Here is a 23,686-nt window from a genome sequence, read left to right on the forward strand (position 1 = left end):
AATTTTACAGTGTTTTCTGTGTAAGGTAATTAAGCTGGTATGAATTTTTATTGGATTATTGCAACTTTAGGGTATTTACTGCAATTTTATAACCACAAAGAAAATAGTTGTAGCCAGGCGGTAGTGGCGCACGCCTTTAATCCCAGTACTTGGGAGGCAGAGGCAAGCGGATCTCTTTGAGTTCGAGGCCAACCTGGTCTACAAAGTGACTCCAGGATAGTCAAGGCTACACAGAGAAACCTTATCTCCAAAAAAAAAAAAAGTTGTAAGAAATGTAGAAATAAAGGAATATAGCGCAATAAAACGCTTTTCTAGCAATGCAAGATTCTAGATTTGATTTCCTAACACCTCAAAGGAAAAGGAAGATACTACATAAAGAAAATTAAAAAAAAAAAACAAACAAACTTGTGAATGTGAACACCCCCCAAATTAACTAAACAAAAGAACACAGTAATGCATGAAACATAAAACCTGAAAGGGGCAATAAACCACATAGGAAACAAATGGAAATGACAGAACTACGTTGTCAGTACTTATTTTAAATTAAGCTCTTCAGTGAAAAGAGACTGATAGAATGTAAAAAAGACTATGTATTCCAACTACTTGTTTGCAAGGCACTCACGTTAGGTCCAAACACAAACCATGAAAGTGCTGGAGAGGGGAAAATTCATTCAAATAGTAGCCAATCTAAGTGCCTGAATTCATATCAAGTTAAATGGATTTTAAGTTAGAAACGATCACAGAAGACAAAAGGATGTTATATGTTAACAAAATGCCTAATAAACAGCAAGAAGATATACTAATTACATTTACATACCTAATAGCAGACCATCAAAAACATGTAAGAAAAATTAACACTTGAAGGGAAAACTTTTGTTTTCCTGTATTTCTGTACTAATAGTTGAAAATATCAATACCTCCACAAAAGAAAATATCAATACTCACTTTTCAATAGTGAGTAAACCAAGGAGGCATAAGTAAAGAGACAGATCTAGTAGATAGTATGTGTGCTTCTCAGGTATCTGGAACATTCTCTAGAATAGATCATTTGTTAATAATTCTATGTCTTAATAGTTTTTGTGTTTTTTTAATGACATACAAAGTACCGTATCTAACCACAGCTGGGTGGACATAAAATTTATTTAAGAAAAGAAAGAAAGAAAACTAAATACACACTTTCAAACAACCAATGAACAGAAGAATAAATCACAAGAAAAATGAGAGAATACTTAAAGACAAAGTGAATCCACAACATATCAAAATGAGTGTTTACGAAGAAAGGTGTTCCAATAAAGTTCTTAAAAAAAAAAAAAAAAGATTACAAAGAAACAAAGTAATTTTACAACGTGGAGGATCAACTTGAACACAAAGCCAGTAGAATAATTAAAACAACAAAAAACCAACTGATGATGAGTGGGGAACCACACATATAAAGTGGCATAAACAAAAATTGCTGAAACCAAATGCTTCCTAGCAAAGATTCAAAACTGATAGACTTTTAGCCAGGTACATTAAGAGATAAAAGGAGAACACTAAAAATAGAAATGAAATGGAGAACATTGCTACTGTTTACAAACAGTCTTGTAGGAGAATGTTAGAAAAAAATGCCAACAAATTGGTGGCCCAGATAAAAATGAATAAATTGGTACAAGCGTGTAGTAGTTTGAATGAGAATTATGCCCCCATAGGCATAGGGATTTGCATGCCAGGTTCCCATCAGTGTAGTGGGACTGCTTGGGGAGATGGCACAGCCTTGCTAGAGAAAGCACGTCGTGGTACGGGTGCAGACTTTTGAGTTTATATCCTTGCCATGCTTCCAGTTCTGTGTGTCTGTCAGGGTTCTCTAAAGGAGTGGAACTGATAAAATGCACAGTAAGTCAGAACAGATCACAGCAGACTGAAGTGGAAGGTTATATATCAGTAACATATATAATAGTAGCAGACCATCAAAGTACATGAAACAAAAACTAACAAGGGAAGAAAAAATTCAGGGAAGGGAAAACGTAAAAAGTGGGTTTCCTAGAGTGGCTTATAGGCTGTTGCAGTGGTTCTCCCCCACCAGAAAGGCCTCAAATCCTGTAGCTGTTCAGTCCATTGGACGTCTTAACAATCCCAATCTGGTGCTAGAGCCCTGGAGGACTCTGCGTGCTGCTGAGCTTCAGTCTTTGTTCAGAATCTTGAAGAAGTAGGTTCTGACACCAGAGAAGGAATACCTCAGCAACAACACACATGAACTTGCCAGGGGCAGTGTGAACAAACTGGAAAAAAGCAAAAGCTTCCTCCTCTAGTGTCCTTTTATATTGTGGGCTTCCACCAGAAGGTGTGGCCCAGATTTAGGTAGGTGTTTCCAACTGAAACACTCCTCACAGGCATGCCCAGCTGCTTGGGTTTTACTTGACTTCAGATAAAGCCATCTTGACAACCAAGATTATTCATTACGCTCTGAGCTTTCTGCATGTGGTTGAAAATAGGCTCTCTCAGTGTCCCGATTTGGTTGCCTGCTGCCATTCTGGATCCTCCTGGAACTGTAAGCATATGGTACACTTTGGTGTGTAGCTTGCTTTAGGTCAGAGTGCTTCATCACAGCACCACAAAAAGCAACCAGTAGGAAATTGGTATCAGGAATGGCTTGTTGCTGTGAATAATTTGACCTGTGTTTGCTGAAGGCACATGGATGAGTTTGGAAGTCTGAACTAGAAAAATGCAGTTGAGTGTGGTAAGCAGAGCTTACTGCTGCCATTTCATTAGGTGCTGAGAGGAATTCAGAGACTGAAGACCTAAATCACGGTATTTCAGAGGGAGGCTGAGCTAGAGGACACCCATGTGAAATTCTGGTAAAGAATCTGCTTGCTAAGACCAGACTCTGGGTGCTAAGACCTTCCCTGCGGCTAAATTAAAAAGTAATTTCTTTGATGATGTGTCCTGGCCCGTGGGACAAATCGAATCAGGGTTCATCTGAAAGAGGGAGTTGGGGTTGAAAGTAGGGTACAAGTCAAGTCTAGAAATTTCTGATCAAGACTGTTTAATGCTGACTGATAAGAATTATAGAGAGCAAGGTCAATAGGATCTATTCTAATCTCACTCACCCTAGCCCCCAGGCAAGAATAAGATAGCCTGAATCGCTCCCTGTAGAACTTCCTAGTTCTCTGAGTAGTTCCCTGTAAGAACTTCCTTGATCCTCTGGGTTCCAAGTTGGGACTTCCCTACTTCTTTCAAAGGTAAATAGTCCAAGGATAGCCTAGAACACAAGACCTAGTGACACAAAGGTCAGCAACTTGAAGGCATCTAGCCTAAGCACGGGATTTCTGACATGGCAGGATTTGGCATGGCTCCCCACACTTTGGACAAGGAAAGTTCAAGATAGCGTAATATCAGGTCTGTGGCATAGTTATTACAATTCATATGCAATGAAATACAACAGAAAAGAGGGAGACAGAAAGAAATGCAAAAATGTACAGTTTTGAAAGAAAAAAGCACTAGGAAGGTTAGTGTTACAGCTAAGGCACTTGTTTTGAGGCTGTAACTGTTAAGGAGATTGCCACAAAGGAGAGGCCTTATGCTCTCCACTGGAACAATGGGAAGGCTGCCCTCTTGGCAAGACCTCCCAGCTAAGCTTCCAGGGTGTGAAAAGAAATCCCAAGAAAGCAATTGCTTCAAGATAAGGAAGCTGCTGCTAATGTTGTCAAAGAAAGTGAATATCTGTTCCAAGCTGGCAGCCAAACTTGACAGTATACTGGCTTTGGAAATGTGAAGGGGAAAAAAAAACAAAAACAAAAACCAAGAAGAATGAAGGGAGTCATGGGTTCTTCCTTCTTGGTTTTAGAGATGCTGAAGCCAGGCACCACGTAGCCATACAGAGGCCCTAACAGGTCACTGCATGGAACTGTGAAAGCAAACATGGCATACTTCAGACATAGGACTTAGAAGAATAAAGCTGGAACTGGCCTGGAAGCCTTCTTCCTGAGTAGTGACTCTCATGGTTTTGGAAGGTGCTGTGCAAGTTACCAAGTGAAAAGACGATAGTCCTACCCATGTAGAAAGCCTGTGAACCACAATAGTTACTGAACCAGCAAAACATCCCCAGTAGTGCAGTAGTGGCAATATTATCCTGGGGATAACCAAGTCTAATAGGACTTCAGGCCTACTCAGTAGGAAGGAGTTTTGACAGATGCTATAAAACTAGCCAGCTACTGGAGTGGTCATAGATCCTAGAGGAGAGCCTACTATTTTCAAGTTCTGAATACAATATAATTTCTGTTTTCTAATTACTTAAACATACATACAGAGTAAGTATAGCTCTCACTCCTCTTTTGCCTATGAAGCCAGGGGTCTGGATCCAGCCTATGCGTGCTCTTTGGTTGGGCCCAGGGTAGTTTACCTTGTAGGTCATCTTCTGGTGTCCTCGATCCCTCTGGCTCCCTCAATCCTTCCCCCCAACTCTTCCATAATACTCCCTGGAGCTTGACCTATTGTTTGGCTGTGGGTCTCTGCATCTATTTCCATTAGCTGCTGGGTGAAGGCTCTCAGAAGACAGTTATACTAGGCTCCTGTCTGCAAGCATAGCAGAGTATCATTAATAGTGACAGGGCTCGGCTCCCAAAGGTGGGTTTCAAGTTGAGCCAGTCAATGATTTGCCATTCCCTCAATCTCTGCTCCATCTTAATCCCTACACTTCTTGTAAGCAAGACAAATTTTGGATCTAAGGTGTTTTTTTTTTTTTTTTTTAATTTATTTATTCTTGTTATGACTTTCACACGTACTCTGGTGCCTCATATTTGACCATGTGTCCTGGAGGGGGAGACTTGGTGGCACTCAGAGGAAGGATAGCAGGTTACCAAGAAGATACTTGATACCCTATGAGCATATACAGGGGGAGGAAATCCCCCTCAGGGTCTAAGGTTTTATGGGTGAGTTGGGTGTTTCCCTCCATCCACTGGGAGCCCCAACTAGCTGTAGGAGGTGGCGACTTCAGGCTCCTTCCACCCTATTCTCTGTATTGTTCAGCATTGGCTAGTTTGCTTTTATTGGCAGTACTAAACAAACGGTGAGACAGGAAATACTTAGAAGAAACATCACAGTGTAATGTCTGGATTGAAACCAGGTAGTGAGGTTGAAAAATCAGCATTTGAATGAACAAAGGTAAACTATGCCCAATCCACAAGAACCTTATGGCAACATCATTTAGCATCAGTCCTCTAAGCTTCTCATATCTTTGAGCATAAGGCGTGGCTCCAACATTGCATTCTCTTGTGCTCTTTTTCTCCTTAAACTGTATGTCTTGTCTTTTCTGTCCTACTTGCTCTTTTTCATTGTAGGTCTGCATAAGAGTGATCATTATTAGCCACCACCTAGGACACAGTTATTACTAGGTTGGCCTGAAATCTCCTCTGTTGATATTAGTCCAAATTCTTCAGTTTAGCCTCAGACAGATTTTTAGGACAAGACAAAAAGCAACCACAATCTTGGTTTTTAATATCACAAGAATGAGCTCTACTCTGGTCACTAATATTGTTTCCCCCTGAAACTGAGCTGGGCCTCCAAAGCCCACATTGCTTGAAGCACTACAGTCTTCCATACTCCTCCTAGGCTGGTCCATTAAGTCCTCCCTACAGCATTCAGCTGCTTTTTTAATCCAAAATCCAAAGTTCCACATTCCACCAACAAGCAGCACAGTCAGGCCTATCACTACAGAATGCTACTCCCTGGTACCAGCTAATGTTTTAATCACTGTTCTGTTCCTGTGTAGAGATACCATAACCAAGGAAACTTATAAAAGAGAGCATTTATTGAGGGCTTGCATACAGTTTCAGAGGGTTAACCCAGGATCATCATGGTGGAAGCTTTGCAGCAGGCAAGTGTATAATGTATTAATTATTCTGTATATATTAAATTCAGGGAATTAATACAGCAGTTTTCTTCAACTAGCTACTTCCTCAGTGGCTGACACATAGAGTCTATAATTTATTTTTAAGCTGTAGGCACTATGCCAGGCAGGTGCTGAGCTATTCTGACCCTACTACCATTAAAACCACATAAAAGCTTATCATCTACCACTCTGATGACTCCCAGCAGCTTCTGCTCCATCAATCTGTCCTCATGGCACACTTTCCTTGACCTTGTACTCCTAGTCCCTTCTGTCCAGCCACCGAGCTCCTTCCTCCTCCTTTTCTCTCTCCTCTCCATCCCTATTCTGTCTCCTGCTGAATCTTCTGCCCTTCTCCTTGTGGTCTCCTGATCCCGAGCCAGAGAGCCTAAACTCCACCTACTCTCTTCTGCCCAGTCACAGGCTTCAGCATCTTTATTAGCCAATCAGGGATAATTGGGGAACATTCCTCACATCACATGGATACAGATGATTCAACGGGCATAGCAGTGCCCAGGACAAGGTAATGACCAGATCTCAGGGCACTGATACCTGAAAACACAGTGCACTAGACCCTTCTCCAATAGGTAGGCATGGACGCTGGAGTGGTGACTGAGAGCTTATATCCTGATGCAGAGGCAAGAGGCAGAGATCTCCAGACTAAGTCTGCCATGTGTGTAGGAAACGTCAAAGCCCACCCCTTGTGACATACCTCCTCCAAAAACCCACATGTCCTAATCCTTCCTAAAACAGTTCCACTAATTAGGAACCAAGCATTCAAATACATGAGCCTATGGGGGCATTCTCATTCAAAGCACCACAATTCCCAAACTAATAAAAGAAATTTAACTATTGAAAGAAAAGAAGGGGAAGTAAGGAAAGTAGTTGCCTGGAGAGGTGGCTCAGAAGTACTTGCTTCTCTTCCAGAATGTTTAGATTTAGTTCCCAGCACCCACATCTGACAGTTCACAGCTGCCTAGAACTCCAGCTTCTGAGCATCTGACACCTTCTGGCCTCCACAGTGGCCTGCACACGCAAGGTGTTAACACACAAATGCACACTTACACATAAACAAAAAATACTTTAAAAGGTGAAAGAAGATACAAGGACAGCATGTGGTTTATGTTTGCATAATTTGATATTGTTACTATTTCTAGTCTAAAATGGGGTGTATGTCTAATGCAGTTCTTCAAATTCCTAATGCCATTTCTGTGCAGAAATAGAAAATCTATCCAACATATATTTGGAGTCTGGAGAGACTCCATATTACCAAAACTATCTTAAAAATAAACTGAAGTAGAAGAATCATGCTTCTTGACTATCAAAACTTACTACAAAGCCATAGTAATCAAAATACTTGGTCCCTTGCTTCATACTATATTTTTTTAAAAAATGATCCCAACATGGATCAGAGATCTAGCTGGTATATCTGCCCCACAGACCATAGATTGCATGCGCTTTAAGATAGCTACTAATGTGGTCCAACACCAAATAATAAACTTACTTCAAGTACATTATGAGATTTATTTTGTGGCTTTGTTCTTTTTAACTCACAAGTAGGAGCTTTGTAGGTGGCCAACAGTATCGTCTTGCAATGTCAAGAGGTTGAGCATCCATAAAGGAAATACCTAAAATCATGAAAACTTGGAAAAATGTTCACAGCTTTGCTTCTGGCACTCATTTATTAGATGTGACTCCAAAGCTTCAGGCAGCAAAATAAAATATAGACAAGTTCAACGTTATGAAAGGTGACATATTCGCTGCATTAAAACACTCTTCGTATAGCAGAAGATCTTATGGTTGGAAAAATATGTTTGTTTTTCCAGTAATATCCATATTATACAGAGAACTTCTAAAACCTAGATACAGCATCAAAAACAGTTTAGAAGTGGACAGAGGACTTAGTGGTGTCTTAGTTAGGGTTTCCATTGCTGTGAAGAGACACCATGGCCAAGGCAACTCTTAATAAGGAAAACATTTAATTGGGGCTGGTTTACACTTCAGAGGTTTAGTCCATTATCATCACAGTGGGAAGCATGGCAGCATGCAGGCAGACATGGAAGTGGAGGAGCCCAGAGTTCTATTTCTTGATCCTCAGGCAGCAGAAGACTATGCACCACCCAGGCACAACTTGAGTATAGGAGACCTCAAAGCCCACGCCCACCATGACACATTTCCTCCCACAAGGCCACACCTAATAGTACTACTTCCTATGGGCCAAGCATTCAAACACACAAGTCTATGAAGGCCATACCTATTCAAACCGCCACAGTGGTTATGTTAAAGAATGGACTTGAAGGTCAGCGTATATGTAGACAAACTTAGAGCCATAGTTGTGGTTGACATGGTTGGACAGAGGGAGAAGTGGTAAGTTACCATTTAACAGATACAAAATTCCAGTTTCACAAGGTGAAGGTCTAGAGTTTGTACGTACAATAATGTGAGTATATAAATATGTGTGTATATGTATATATGCGTATATATATCATGTGTGTGCATTTACAAATGCTTACTTTGATTCATATTTTAAAATAGGAAATAAACTCACAAGTATACTTAAACAAAAAACTTATGTGGTACTGATATATAATATTTAAAATAATGGGTAGTAAATGAAAAGAGGCTAACGTTCTATATAATTGTGCATCTGCTATTATACATAATTATATAAGACCCTATAAGTACCATGCTAAAGATCCTATAGGCAATAGTGAGGTCAACAATATTTAAACAAGAAGTGAAAGAAATAGAAATTCTTGAGGACAAAACCAAAGTAGTTAGAAAGCTGTGTCATTGATCTCAACCTGTCCCCAGTCCACTGGGGTTCTTTTTTCTATAAGAGTAGAAATTGTGGATCGACAAGACACTCTGAGTGGACAAAATATGTTGGTCTCAAGCAGCTTTTGTTTCCTTTGTTGTCTGATAGAAGCAAGTTGTGACAGTTATGTAGGAAGCAGCGCAGCAGCAGACGCCCTCTGAATTAGTTACCCCTTGCAGACCTTGCATATTGGGACTCTTAGACCCTCTAAGTGCTACAGTCCCCATTCAGGCCTTGGGTATCCGCGTCCAGGGTCCTAACAGCAGCCTGTGTTACACACTTAGCTTAGGTCTGAGGGTCAGGGCCTGTAGGCGCTCTTCTCTCTCATTACAGTCTTATCAGCTCGTGTCTTTGCCTTACCCTTTTCCTCTCTGTCTTTTCCTCTTTGCCCTCCCCCTTTCATTTCCTGTGTTTTTCCTGCTCCAGCATGCCTTCAGCTGTTCAGCTGAGCCATGGTCAGTCTGCCAGAACTTTCCAATACCTGCTTTTGCCTGGGAGTCTGGAGGACAGCACCAGGATACCTGGAGGACATGTTAGGGATAGGCACACGAATCTGGAATTGAACTGCAGCTCTTTTTCTTTCTAGTAGTGTGACTCTGAACAGTGTACATAGAATCGTCTATAAGTGAGTATAACAATAATTGCTGCTATCCCATGCAAAGGAGTTAAGAGATAATAATGCATTCTCAACACTCAACATACAAAGGAACCCTAACTCTTTGCCTTTTCTATTGCTTTTAGGATGATTTTCAGTGTAGCTTTCTAGAATAAATGTGTTAAGACATACTTTTTAAAAATATTTTTTAATTTTTAAAATTATGGTGGGTGGAATATGGCATGCTAGTACAGGTACCACTGGAAGCCAGAGTAGGGCATCTGGCCCTGCAGCTGGAGTTAGGATGGTTGTTGACTGCTAAGCATCTGTCTAGCCACTCATAGCAGCATCTTGCTTCTCATAAGCTTTGCTTTCATACAGTAGTGTGGGTAGCAGACTGATTATGTTGCAATTCAGTTGCTTGGGCTTTAGAATTTCAATTTCAGAAAAAGCCCTATATTTCAATGTTAATCTTTTTGTATTTTCCCTTTTCCCATAATTAAAATAATTCCTAGTTAATTTTTGATAACATATTGAAAATAATTTTCTTCATTTTCTTTTCCTCATATCTCATTTTCCTCAGTTTCTTTGCTGTGTTGCTTACTAGTGATTGTTAGTAGGGGAAAAATTAATTTAAAAAATACTTAAAACTTTTAAATCCAATACTTAGTGTATTTATATACCACTTTTAGAGTTTAGACGGGCTAATGATGTAAACTAATATTTACATATAGTTAAACTATCTACCAAGTAACTTTAAAATAGTTGTTAAGTAAGTTTGTAGATATTCTACTATTTTAAGCTCATAGCTTTGAACTATATGATTTGTTAAAATATTCTGAAGCATAAAAAGCCCGAGCACCTAGGCTAAAGGAATTAGTCTAAAGGTTACTGTTGTGCTTTGACCAGCAGTAACCCCTGTCAGCTTGCCAGGTGGTGTGCTAATGCCTCCCTCTACTGGACTCAAGAGCGTGCTTGGTTTTCAGGTTTTAGGGGTTTGTCTTGTTATGTCGCTTTTCTGTTTGCTTTTTCTAAGGAACAAATTTGTTGATATAATACAAGTGTGGCCTCATTACTGTGCTATTTAGAGGTAAGCCTTGTTTTGTATATGGTAATTTTAATATTTATCCTTAGCCAGATGATGATTTTCATCTGTGTTAAAGCAGGTTCAGGAATATTCCTTTAAACTCTGGCAAACTTGAGAAAGAAGAGGTTTTAGTTGCAGAATAGTAAAAGGGTTTCATTTTGTTTTTGGTGTCAGTTTTTTGTTTTGTTTTGGTTTTACTTTTTATTGATTCTTTGTGAATTTCACATCATATACCTAAATTCCATCAGTTCTTCCCTATCTTCCCTCTGCCCTTGCAACTTCCCCTGAAAGGGGGAGGGGAGGTCCTTAAAGCAAATGTTTTGAAAAGGAAAGGCATTTCTATGGTAACTGAATTCTGGGTTAGTAGTCTTGGGTAGACTTGGTGTTTTCAAAATATTCATAGTAGGTGGTACAAGAGTGTGAGTTCAGATTCTTTCATGTGGGAGAATATGTGAGAATAAGAAAAGGACCAGCATTCCTTTCAAGGATTACCCCAAAAGGACACCAGTGACTACTTGTGACTAGAATTCCTCCCCATTTCCATCTGCCTCTATCTCTACCACACTCTGCCTTCAAAAACAGATATTTCAAATTAACACTATTGCTTCATTATATTTAAAATAATTACTGTTCGTCTAGATTTTTTACTGGTCTTTCTGATGAAGGGCTTGTTTTTTTATTTTTTATATTTTTATTGACACCTTTGGTAGATTTAACTTGAAAGAAATAACAAAACTAATTTAGAGCATGGTGCACTTGTATTGAAGTAGCAGTCTAGCTATCCCTTGGCTGTGTGGTTGCTCTTGCTATTTCACCCCGCAGCTCTCGTGCTTTGTTAGAGCTATTGCAGTTACAGATCTAGAGCAGTGGGTCTTCTTCATTATTTCCATTGAGTGTCAATGAAATCGGGATTTCTTGGTTTACTGGATTTTCTTTTTTCTTGGACTAATTTCTATAATTTATCAGGGAATTTTTAAGGGAAACTATTAAAGATAAAACAGATATTCTAATCATAATGAGCATTTATTTATTTATTATTCATGGCTTAGCATACATTACACCAATATTGTAATAGAATCTGTTTTGTCATGTCCTTGTAGTAAGATGATGTTGCCTGTTTTAAGATATTGGAACTTGGAGAAAGAGAGGCTATAAAAAGCTGTCCTGTAAGAAGCATTTAGTAAAGCTTCTCCTGTTTTGATGTGTTCCAAGGCTTTCAAAAGCATCACTAACATTGACCTGCTCTCTACCAGACTTCTGGTGTGAGCAAGTAAATTGCAAGGGCAGATGCATTTGCATTTCAAGGCCAAGTTGTTGAATTTTGAACATTTTTAAAAGAAAATGTCTACAATTTGTTTTAAGTGTCTTAAAAATTGGACTATAGATTGTAGAGAGCTTTGGTCTACTTAATGTCTCTCCTATAGATATCTGAGATACTTAGTTTCTGAAAGTACTTATTTTTATTTTTTGGCAATTTTTCTAATTGTTGTCCTTGGCAAATACCAAACCCACACTATTAAAATGTAGAAATACTAAACTTACAAGTTAGCATTCTTGCTGGCCGTGGTGGTGCACGCTTTTAATCCCAGCACTCGGGAGGCAGAGGCAAGCAGAGCACTGTGAGTTCGAGAGTCTACAAAGGGAGTCCAGGACAGCCAAGGCTACACAGAGAAAACCCTGACTTGAAAAACAAACAAAGAAACAAACAAAAACAAGTTAGCATTCTTACAAAAAGAGAAGAAAAAAACTTAAGCCACTTTCAGTGAAAGTGCCTCACAAAGCACCTTTGCTGTAAGACTTCCATTGGCTCTCATTAGAAGATAAAAAGTCTTACCCTGTGCGCTGTATGGTTGCTGTCATTACAATTCTCTTTTGGTGTGATTCTGTGATACTGAAATCAGCGTACAGACTTAGGAGTATAATTATATTTTCAAGTTACACTGTTCTTAATTTATTCACAGCTTGCATTTTGATAGATCCCCTGAATTTTAATTCTGCTTTTTTATGGTCGTTACTTACACTCTCTACCATGGCATCCCCGCTCATCATAGTTCTGCTCTGTGCATGCACCTGTGTTTGTGTTCATGTTGTTGTTGTTTTATAGCAAGACCTTGTCTCAATGGAAAGGAAGGGAAGGGAAGGTAGAGGAGAAAGGGAGGGACCGGGAATTCAGTGACTACGCTTAAAGTGATATGTAATATAGCTCTTGCTCCTTTACTTTCAGTGTTAGTGTTTGAAAAACCTGTATGATTTTCCTCCATTCAAATAAAGTACAGTTATTAAATATAAGTACTTCTTTAAAACTATAATAGGTACAATATGATATTCCATCAAATGATAAAGTACAGATGCCTGGATATTTTTCAACAAAAGCATTTGAGTTACTGTAATTTATATTATTATTTACTTATTCTAAATGTATAGTTATGAGTGTTTTACCTGCATATAAGTATGTGCATCACATGTGTGCCTAGTAACCATGGAAATCAGAATTTGAGAATTGAGCCCTGGGTCCTCTGCAAAAGCAACAAGTGCTCTTAACCACTGAGCCATCTCTCCAGATGTGATTCACTGTAATCAGATTCAAAATCTTTGCTTTCAGGGACTTGGAAATTTTTCAAATGGCTGATTGCTTTGACAATATTACTAGTATTTGGTTAAGAATAGAATGTAAAATGGTTGTTATAAAAGGTATCGAGCTTGTTAAAATGAAAAAATTGTATTGTGACAGTGCTTGGTCTATACACAAACACCCAGGCATCCCAGTTACCCTCCATGACATAATGGACAAGTAAAGTTGAACTCTTCTTTTGTCATGAGCTGTCAAGGTAACTAAAAAATTGAACATATATCTGCTTTCAGAAAGATCTAAGTCAAATAGCAATTTTAAATATAAGCTATTAGAATATGATGCTAAACCTATAATTATAATGTAGTGAGAGTGGTTGCAAATGCAGAGACAAGGAGAGATGAGATAGCTCAGCAGTAAAGAGCACATACTGCCCTTCCAGAGGACCCGAGTTCAGCACACAACACAACTGCAGGAGACTGGGGCCCTCTGGCCTTTGTGGGTACCTGTGCTCACATGCACATACCCAGACAAGAGTGCATGCATGAGCACACACAGGGAGACACACACACTTACTTTAAAATAATTAAAAAAAAAAAAAAAACATTCCACTGGAGTGTGGTATTTGTGCCTCTAAAGAACAAACATGCATTAGCACTGTTTCTCAAGCAGCTCTACAACATTTTCATCTTCACTGAAAACCTTCCCCAGCTTCCACTCACCACTGTTGTCTTTCTTTCTGAATTTGACCATTTGGCCCTATTATTAAATAACTTGTTTAGCCTGCTATTGCAACATGTAGCATTCTAAATTAAAATGTCAGTGGAGACGTGAAAAGCATTGTTTGCCTCTGTGGAGTAACTGTTTCTTACATAAATTCAAATTGGTATTTACTTTTTTTTTTTTAAAGACTGAATCAGGATATGGATCTGAGTCCAGCTTGCGTAGACATGGATCAATGGTGTCACTGGTGTCTGGAGCAAGTGGCTATTCTGCTACTTCCACGTCTTCATTCAAGGTTTGTGATTATAATGCTTTAAGGCAATGACATGTGAATTTAGTATTGGATATTGTGAGCACAAGTTAAGTTTTTTATGTGTGTGTGTGTGACAAATGACATATGGGAACTCAGAGGACAATTAGTAGGAATCAGTTCTCTCCCTTTATCATGTGGGTCCCAGAGTTAAACCAAGTTGTCAGGCTTGACAATGGGTGTCTTTATCTCTCATCAGCTGACCAGCCATGATAGGTTTTTAAAAAGACCTTTTCCACAATGTAATTTATTTGAAGTTGTTATAAAATACGTTTTTAAGGGATGAAATCATGGTACACACAAATATCAAATGAACACATGTTAGATTTCTTTTCATTCGTTAATGAGGTAAGATACAATTTTACAGGTTGGTTCAAAGGAGACTCTGGAGAATATTAAAATGGTTTGCTGATGTAAAACTGACCAACATCTGAGATTAATAGTCAGTGCCTTGAGGACTGCAGCTCAGTGGCACAGCACTTGCCTACCTTGCAAAATTCCTGGAGTTAATCACCCACACTGCAAAAATAATCAACACCTCTGCTCAGAGTTCATTTGCATCTCTTGAGATAAAAATCACATAGCACCATTTGATATTACCATTAAAAGACTTGTAAAACAACTTATATGCGATGAAAGGAAGGACTTGTGCAGTCTGATTTCATCTTTCCCCTCTGGGTTCCCTTCCCTATACTCATCAGTACTTCTAAGTGACATCCAGTAAGGATGCATTCACCCATTTCCAAGTCTACCTGTCTCTTCAGTGTTTAGCAGGAAAACGTTACATATGCTAGCAAATTATCAGGCGATGTTGCTTTCCCGTTATCTATAGTTTGTGCAGTTCAAAGTCCTCTTTAGGCCTGCTCCTAGGAATATTACCTTGAACTTCACAGCTCTAATTATGCCATTCCCTTGATGATGGGATGCCAGTCTAAAAAGTGACTAAATACCATAGAGCCAACAGTCTAAATTTGTTATACTTGACTCACACACCCTCTCCTTTGTGTTTTGCAGAAAGGCCACAGTTTACGTGAGAAATTGGCTGAAATGGAAACCTTTAGAGATATCCTGTGTAGGCAGGTTGACACTCTCCAGAAGTTCTTTGATGTCTGTGCTGATGCTGTCTCCAAGGATGAACTTCAAAGAGATAAAGGTTAATTAAGCTATTACCACTATTTTTACTTGGACAATGAATGGATTTAAAGCCTCTAGATCTTTAGGGATAATGTCTTTAGTAATAAAGATAATTGTAGTCACTTTTGTCATAAACTACTAGAAAAACAGATTTCAGTGTCCATGTGACTTAAGTACTTTAGTAACATACTGATTCATTTCTGGTTATCCATAGCAGAAGCCACTGAAGATTTTACTCCTTGATGGGTTTTAGAAGGGACAGGCATGATACTGGATCCTTCTGATGCCAAATCACCCCTTTGATTAGTCTCTCTTACATCGTTCTCTCCTTGTTTCTTAGTCTTGTTTTTTCTGAATTTAGCTTCTTTGCTCTCTCTTTCTTTCTCCCTCCCTCTCTGTGCCTTTTCCTCATAGAAAAAAATTTTTTTAGTGAAGTTAAGTTAATGAGCTTTTATTTTAAAGAAAAAATATGTAGTCTTCAATTAGCTTTTGTTTTTCCTGTTGATTTTCTGAGTCAGGGTTTTCTATGTATAGCTAGTCCTGGCTATCCTGGAACTCACTCTATAGACCAGGCTGGCCTCAAACTCAGAGATCCACCTGCCTTTGCCTCCTGAGTGCTGGGATTAAAGTGGTGCACCACCACTACCTGGCTCAATTAGCTTTTAATTTGAGGCTTAAAAGTTCTTTCTCCTTTGTTATTACTGAAGAGGGTGTTGATGAAAATGAACTCTCCAGCAGTATTAGCAGCCAGCACTGAGCTCACCCTGGTGTAAGTGCATTGCTGCTCATGGCTCAAGTTCCTGCCCTGAAGAAATGTGTTTGACTTCAAGTTCCTGTTGTCTTCTTTGTGTTTTGTTTCCTTTTGTATTACATTTTTTATAATTTCATTTTCTCCTTTGTTCATCTTTTAGTTATACCTTGTTACTTTGATAGCTATTTAGGGTTTATGGCTTGTGCATATAATTTACCATAAGTTTGTTTTCAAAGTAATAACTAGAGTAGCCCTTCATGTATATAGTATCCAAAGCTTCCAGCAGTGTGTTTCCTTTTTGCATCACTGAGGCAAGACGTTTCTGAATTCTCTAGCCAGCTCTTTATAAACTATGAGGTTTTCCATTCTGCACTGTGGGAATAAATAACTTCCCTTACATTGCTACGTAAGATCCAGGTACTGCTCCCTGGAATCTTTTCAGAAGGTTTTCCCCTGATATCAGTAATACTCTCATTTGCAGGTGGTATAATTTCTCCGCTAAGTACTCAGTATACCTGCTGGTCTCTTCTGGCTTCTCCTAGTAGTCCTCACCTCGTTACTTTGCTCCTGAAAACCTTTGTCTCTGTTTTCTCAGCTGTGTCTCATCTCAGACACGCACAGACAACTGAAGGAGTCAGAGAGCTCGTATCGTTCCTTTCCAGCTCCTGGGGATCACTCTTTATTGTTACCAAATAACCAGTGTTTCTTGTCTCGTGGATTCTGTCCACTTCCTAGAAGTTGGGATGAAGAATTAATTTAGTCCCTGTTGTTCACCTAACCAGGAACAGAAATCTTGTCCATTAACTACAGTCCCAGCCCATCTTTGTACTTTAAATAGCTCAATGAGGGACTTGTCTCAAAAGATAAGACAGAGATTGAGGAAGATATGACATTGACCTCTGACCTCCTCAAGCATACTGGCTTAGCATGAATGAGGCATTAGGCTCAATCCATTATGACTGAAAAAATGGGGGTGGGAGTGGGGTGTTGGTAACAACTTCAAGGCTGTTTAATTTAGGTAAAACTAAATACTTTTGGAAGAGTATGGCTTTCTGTTACTGTGCAACATGAATAACAGGACTAAATTTGTCCTCTACAATAAATCTTTAAAAGTGGACAAAATCTGTGAGACAGGACACTACTTATTCAGATAATAGTAGAAAGCAGTACACACACAGACTGTATGCATGCACACAGACTAACAGGTACCCTGAAGAGCTCCTTCAAGTGCCCAGAACATCTTATTTTGAAAGAGGCAAGTGGTTACTCTTTCAACAAAAAGTTGAAAACCCCAATATCGTGCTAGTGGTGATTAGGTGGGTTGTATTAAACCTAAGAAACATTAGAATTTAATCTGAAAATTACATTTCCCATAAGTAATTTGAAAGGTCACTATTTAAGCAAAAATACAAGTTGAGATTAATCTTCTTTAAAAAATTACTTCCAGATAATTGTAATGTTATTTAGAATGGTAAAAGACTTAAAAGACTTAATAGATGGAAAAACAGAAAGCCTGAAGTAAATCACTCTAGTAATCTGAGTGTCAGTGAATGAGCCTCTGGATCAAACAAAAAACAGAAGAAACTCATTTTAAGGGAATGTCATCATTATTAATTCTTACGTTGTTTTATAGTATAGAAGCCTTGTAGGTATTTGGAATTAATTATCTGTTATACTTTTGTAATAGACTTACAATGTATATATGTGTCCACTGTGCCAAAAGTATTTAAGCCATTTTGGCTTTTTATTTTCTCACAGTTGTGAAAACAGAGTTGGCAGTGTTGACTTCTCCCGAGGGTGATGAGTTAAAGTCCTGTTCCAGGACTGGCACACAAGCATTGTCTTGTTTCATCATCTCTGAACATGCGTCTCCAGATAGCCTCTTATGGCAACAAAGTCAGATTAGGCTCACCCTGATGACCTCATATTGCCCCATATAGTCAATATTCTGAGGGACAGGCTACTCAGACTCCAAAATAGAAATACAAGTAGTTGGAGAGAAATATTTAACTCCGTGGTATCTTTGAAACATTTGGGTACTGAAAAATTGTTCACTGTTTATTTGAATCATATAGGAGACCTTAAGAAAAATAATTTATCATGCTGTCATGAACCCACTGTATCAGAAAAAAAACGGACACATTTCTGTCTTTCCAGGACACCATCATTTAAATTCAGAAGCCATATTACTTCTGATTCATCTGATTTCATTGATAACTGGTTATCAACGCTTAGAGATGGTGGGAGCTGGAAGAATGGAGCCAGTAAACGAGGCCGACTACAGTCTCATGCAATAGCCAACTTTATTCAGAGCATCAGACAGTTTTTACTCCGAGGGCTAAGGGAGGTCACCTGGCCAGGCATGGTGGTGCATGCCTGTAATCCTAGCACTCGGGGAGGCAGAGACAAGTGGATCTCTGTGAGTTCGAGGCCAGCCTGGTCTACAAAGTGAGTCCAGGACAACAAAGGCTACACAGAGAAACCCTATCTTGAAGAAGAAGAAAAAAAAAAAAAAAAAAAAAAAGAACATTATTGCAACAGTGTTCCACATTAATAGATTTCTTAATAAATGAGCAGGTTAAAGGTTAATAAAATCTTAGAGCATTTGATCTTGGCACAAAAGAAGACTTAGAAGAATAGAAATGAAACAAAAACCAGATAATGATATCATTCAGCTGCATAGAAACCAATACACAATGTTACACAAAGTAGCAGCTTGTGTTTTGAAAATGTGAGTAGCAAAAATATTATGTGTAAATAAAGGTATTTTTCATCCTGATTCTTACCGATGGTCAAGAAAGATTAAAGCAGACTCTTCCTGTGAGATATACCTTTCCTTAGAGCCAAAGGTGCTCCTGCAATAAAGAAACACAATTTGTAAGATAATAATAGTTTGAAAGAGGATTCCTTCTGTAGAAAATTCCTCAAAAGATAATGCAGTATGTTTTACTAAGTTTTAGTCTTATTTCTGTGAAGGAGTAACATGTCCAGGCCAAATCTTTTTTTTTTTTTTTTTTTTTTTTTCTTCTTGTGGGGGCCGTGTTGAGACAGGGTTCTCTATGTAGTCCTGGCTGCCCTGGAACTCTCTTTGTAGACCAGGCTGGCCTCAAACTCACAGCAATCTGCCTGCCTCTGCCTCCCGAGTGCTGAGATGCACCACCACGCCCGGCCAGGCCATCTCTTCCAAAGGAGCGTGGCAGCACACGGTAGACTTGGTGCTCGAGGAGCCAGGGGTTCTGCATCTTGATCCTCAGGCAGCAGAAGGAGACTGTGTGCCATACTGGGCATAGGTGACCTTAAAGCCTGCCCCTACAGTGACACTCCCTCCAAGAAGGCCACACCTCCGAACATGCTATTCCTATTCAAACTACCACAGCTTGTTTGTTACCTGGGCAGGGGAGATGGCCCTCAGTTGGTCAAGTGCTTGCTTAAGGCATGAGGACCGACCTGAGTTAGAGCTCAAGATCCATGTAAAAGCCAAGCCAGGCAGAATCAGATATAAGCCAGTGTGTGTGTGTGTGTGTGTGTGTGTGTGTGTGCACGCATGCAGGTGCGTGTGTATCCCTAATCCATAGCTGGCAGAAACAGAGGGATCCCTTGAGTTCTTTGGCCAGCAAATCTGGTTAATCAATGAGTGCTGAGTTCAGTGCGAGCACCTGTCTGAAAAGATAAGGTAGAAAGCAATAGTAGAAGTTATCTGACATCGACCTGTGGCCTCCATACACGCATGCACATGTGCACACACAAACAAACATACATACAGAAGTGTGTATATGTGTGCTCACATACATATAGTCACAAACACAGACAGACAGACACACACACACACACACACACACACACACACACAAAACCACTTGATATCAGAAGTGTTTGGGGCTTGTTTTAAGTTGTGAAATAAATGCATAGATATAATGAGAAATCTTTGGGAGAGAACCTAGACTGGACAGAAAACCCATTTATACAGTAACATATACACTATCATATATACTTTACACATATATTATGGAGATAATTTTATTTAATGATTTTTGGATATATAAGGTCAGAACTTCATGTTTGTTTGTTTGTTTGTTTGTGTTTCTTGAGACATGGTTTCTCTGTGTAGCCTTGGCTGTCCTGGACTCTTTTTGTAAACCAGGCTGACCTTGAACTCACAGAGTTCTGCCTGCCTCTGCCTCCTTGAGTGCTGGAATTACAGGTGTGCACCACCACTCCTGACAGGAACTTTCAACTTACTGATCTTGTTAGCACTCACAAAGTTTTGGACTTTGTAGGATTTGGGATTTCGGGTTCTATATAAAGGATGTAAATGAAAGAGCAGGAAGATCATTAGTCCAGTGCTAGATCCAGTCTCAGAACTTAGAGGTCATTAAAGAGCTTGGTGAAAAAAGGGAGCAAGGTAGTTGAGGGCTGAGGCTCTGGAGATCAGTCTGATGAGTAAAGTGCACATAGCAAGATTAAAGTGCATTGGACAATAAAAAGGTATACCACACATACACATTGGGATAGATGAAAATTGACAGCACATCTACAAATAGCTGTTTTCCCTCCATAACATAAATCATAGATTCAAGAATTCTCAGAGGCTGGAGGAGGTATCTCTCATTTAGCATTGTCAGTTCTTCTAGGCCTCTTCAGTTCTTTATTTTAATTATATCTCTGTGTGTGTTTGTGTGTGTGTGTACACATATATGGTACATGTATGTATGTACCGTAGTGCCTGTTTTGAGGTCAGAGGACAGCTTGAGGGAGTAGGTTATCTGCTTTCACCATAAGGGTTCTTAGTATTAAGCTCCAGTTGTCAGGCCTGGTGACAAGTGCTTTTACCTTGCCACACCCTTCTAGGACTATTAATGAGTCATAAAGTTACTCTAGTAAAGATAGAAAGAGGTAAGAAGACTAAAGGGTAAAATAGTACAATATAACTCTGTAACTGTAGCAGTCTATTTCACAGATGACAATACATTTCTAAAGTAATACATGTAATAACATTCTACAGCATAGTTAATGAGCATACCTTATGTTGAGTTGAACATAAGAATAAACCAATCTTCATTGTAATGCCCTTAAATATGTTTCATTTAGTGGTAGAAGATGATGAAGATGACTTCCCTACAACTCGTTCTGATGGAGACTTTTTGCACAATACCAATGGTAATAAGGAGAAATGTAAGTAATTCCTTTTCTCCCTCAATTGGATGAAATATACTTTGTGAACTATACAGTTACTGTATGTCAAAGAATAATTACTAACTGACTAATTTTTAAAAACAGTGGAACTCCTTGAATCCAAAGTTAAAATATGTTTGAAGAGGCTGGGCATGACAGCATGCATCTTTAGTCCCAGCACTCAGGAGGCAGAGGCAGGCAGATCTCTGAGTTCGAGGCCAGCCTGGCCTACAAAGCGAGTCTAGGACAGCCAAGGCTACACAGAGAGACCCTGTCTCGGGGGGGAAAAATATCTTTGCGGAAAAGTCGTGTGGGTCAAGTATAGACCCTGATGCCATGTTAATAATGGCTGGCTGTCTAGCAGCGGCTCATTCTGACATCCATATATTAATCTCACTTTACTGGTATTGGCAAAGTTAGTTGCTAGTGCTAAAAGAGTTTTAGTCTTAGAAGTTGGAAAGTACTGTTCTCCATGTGATAAGCTGGTGCTGAAACTGTCTGATGAGTTATTAGAGGAAACTTCTTGAAGAATTCTAAATTTTTCATTACTATGAAGAATAAATTGTACTCTTCTTTGACATCTACCTAAGAAAACCTAAAGTGGATTCCTAGTTTTTTAAGACAAATGAAAGTTTTCTGAAAATTTAATCTAAGTATTTATTTTTGTTGAAATTATAAAAGAATATAAAGTAAAATCTAGTAGTAGCATGTTTTCCAGTTATTTTTAAGCTGTTTTATATATGAAAGAAATTTTCTTCTATAGATATCATTGGTGCTAAAATGTATTATTTTTCTCCTCCACCTTTCCCTTCCTTCTTCCCCATTTCTTATTTCATTATGACCCTCCTTATAGCATACTTCCTCATCTTTGTGTAAAACTTTAACTTAATATTATAACTTATCAAAGTTGTGCTTGTATCAGGCGGTGGTTGCACACACCTTTAATCCCAGCACTTTGGGAGGCAGAAGCAGGTGGATCTTTGTGAGTTCAAGGCGAGCCTGGTGAAAAGGAGTCCAGGACAGCCAGGGCTACACAGAGAAACCCTGTCTCAAAAAACAAACAAACAAAAAAGTTGTCCTTATGATTTAGAACTAGAATCTTGAAGCCTACCAATTCATCTGGTGTCTGTATGGTATTGGAGACCTCTTATGGGAAGTTTCTTCGGACTGTGTTTCAGTGCCACAGTGAAAACATGCTGCAATAGAAAAGGTGCCTTAAGAGAAGCTTTCAGGCAGCCTAATCACGCACCTCACTGTGTGTATATACAGTATGAGTACATTCGTGTACTCGGCTCGGCACTTGCTTCCCATATTGAAGTGGAAGTTTCTAGAATCATGAATACTGGGCACTGTGCTATCAAGAAAGTAATTAATGGAGCTGGCAAGATGGCTCCTGTCGTAGTTAGGGTTTCTATTGCTGCCGTAAAACACCATGACCAAAAAGCAAGTTGGGGAGGAAAGGGTTTATTTGGCTGACACTTCTACTGTTTGTCATCAAAGGAGGTCAGGACAGGAACTCAAAACAGGGCAGGAAACTGGTGGCAGGAGCTGATGCAGAAGCCATGGAGGGGTGCTGCTTACCCATTTGCTCTACACAGCTTGCTTAGCCTGTTTTCATATAGAACCCAGCACAGCCAACCTCGGGTGCACCCCCACAGTGTATTGAGCCTTCCCCCATCACTAATTGGAAAATGCCTTAGAGGCCTGCCTGTGGGGCCATTTTTTTAAATTCAGGTTCCTACCTCTCAGATAACTTTAGCTTATGTCATAAAACCGCCCAGCAAAGGCCCCTTGGTGAAGTGTCCTGCATTAGCATGAGGATCTGTGTGACCCTCGGCACCAGCTAAAAGAGCAAGACACACAGCAGTGTGACCTGCATCCCCAGCACTGGGAGGCAAACAGAAGCATTTCTGTGACATTGGTCATTCAGTCTAGCCAAGTCTGGGTACAGTGACCTTGTCTCAAAAATCAGGTAGAAAATGACTGAGGAAGACAGCCAGCATTGAATTCTAGCCTCCACATGCACCCATACATTTGTACCTGCACACACTACAGACACAGACATGTGCACATAAACAAATTAAGTAGAAGTACATGTAGTGATTATTGAGTTCTGTCACTGTCCAAGATCTATGATACCCCACAATTTGCATGAAGGTTTACATACTGAACAATGCAACCTTACCCCTTCCTCATACCCTCTTCCCAGAATTTCCTAACAAAGTCAGGAGATGACTCTGGTAGAACTCAATAGCCATAGAGAGAACACCTGTAAGTAGAGCTGTCGGGGATACCAGTTGGAATCATGAGAAAGCTGGCTCCACCAAATCACCCTTAAAGTCCATTAGTTGAAAGACTTGCTAGCTCTTTCTAGTGTCTAACTCAAAAATGTGAATAGTCAGGGGTATCTACCCATTCAAAGAAAGGCTCCAGCCTCAAAGACAGTGATTAGCACGCACAAACTGAATAAAAAACCTCAGACAATGCAGGAGGCTATAGCTAATGTTTTCACTAAAAAAACAAAAGATATCCAAATTTGAGTCAGTTTACAGATGCTATCACATCTACAAACAAAATTTTATTATAATCTGTACAAATAAAATTTTAGAGTTGAGGACTATAGTTCACGGGCAGAGCACTTGTCTAGTATGTACAAGGCCCTGG

General features: G+C 39.4%; 1 protein-coding gene across 1 annotated transcript in view; it reads left to right on the top strand.

Moving 5' to 3' along the window:
• Cert1 (ceramide transporter 1) overlaps window positions 1-23,686 on the top strand; it is a 99,932-nt gene that overhangs the window by 45,639 nt on the left and 30,607 nt on the right. Inside the window, exons 4-6 of the mRNA XM_051172379.1 lie at window positions 13,843-13,950; window positions 14,980-15,118; window positions 20,939-21,022. Coding sequence (XP_051028336.1) covers window positions 13,843-13,950; window positions 14,980-15,118; window positions 20,939-21,022 — 331 coding nt within the window. The remainder of the gene's footprint in view (window positions 1-13,842; window positions 13,951-14,979; window positions 15,119-20,938; window positions 21,023-23,686) is intronic.

This window comes from Acomys russatus, chromosome 30, assembly GCF_903995435.1.
Source record: "Acomys russatus chromosome 30, mAcoRus1.1, whole genome shotgun sequence".
Lineage (NCBI taxonomy): Eukaryota > Metazoa > Chordata > Mammalia > Rodentia > Muridae > Acomys > Acomys russatus.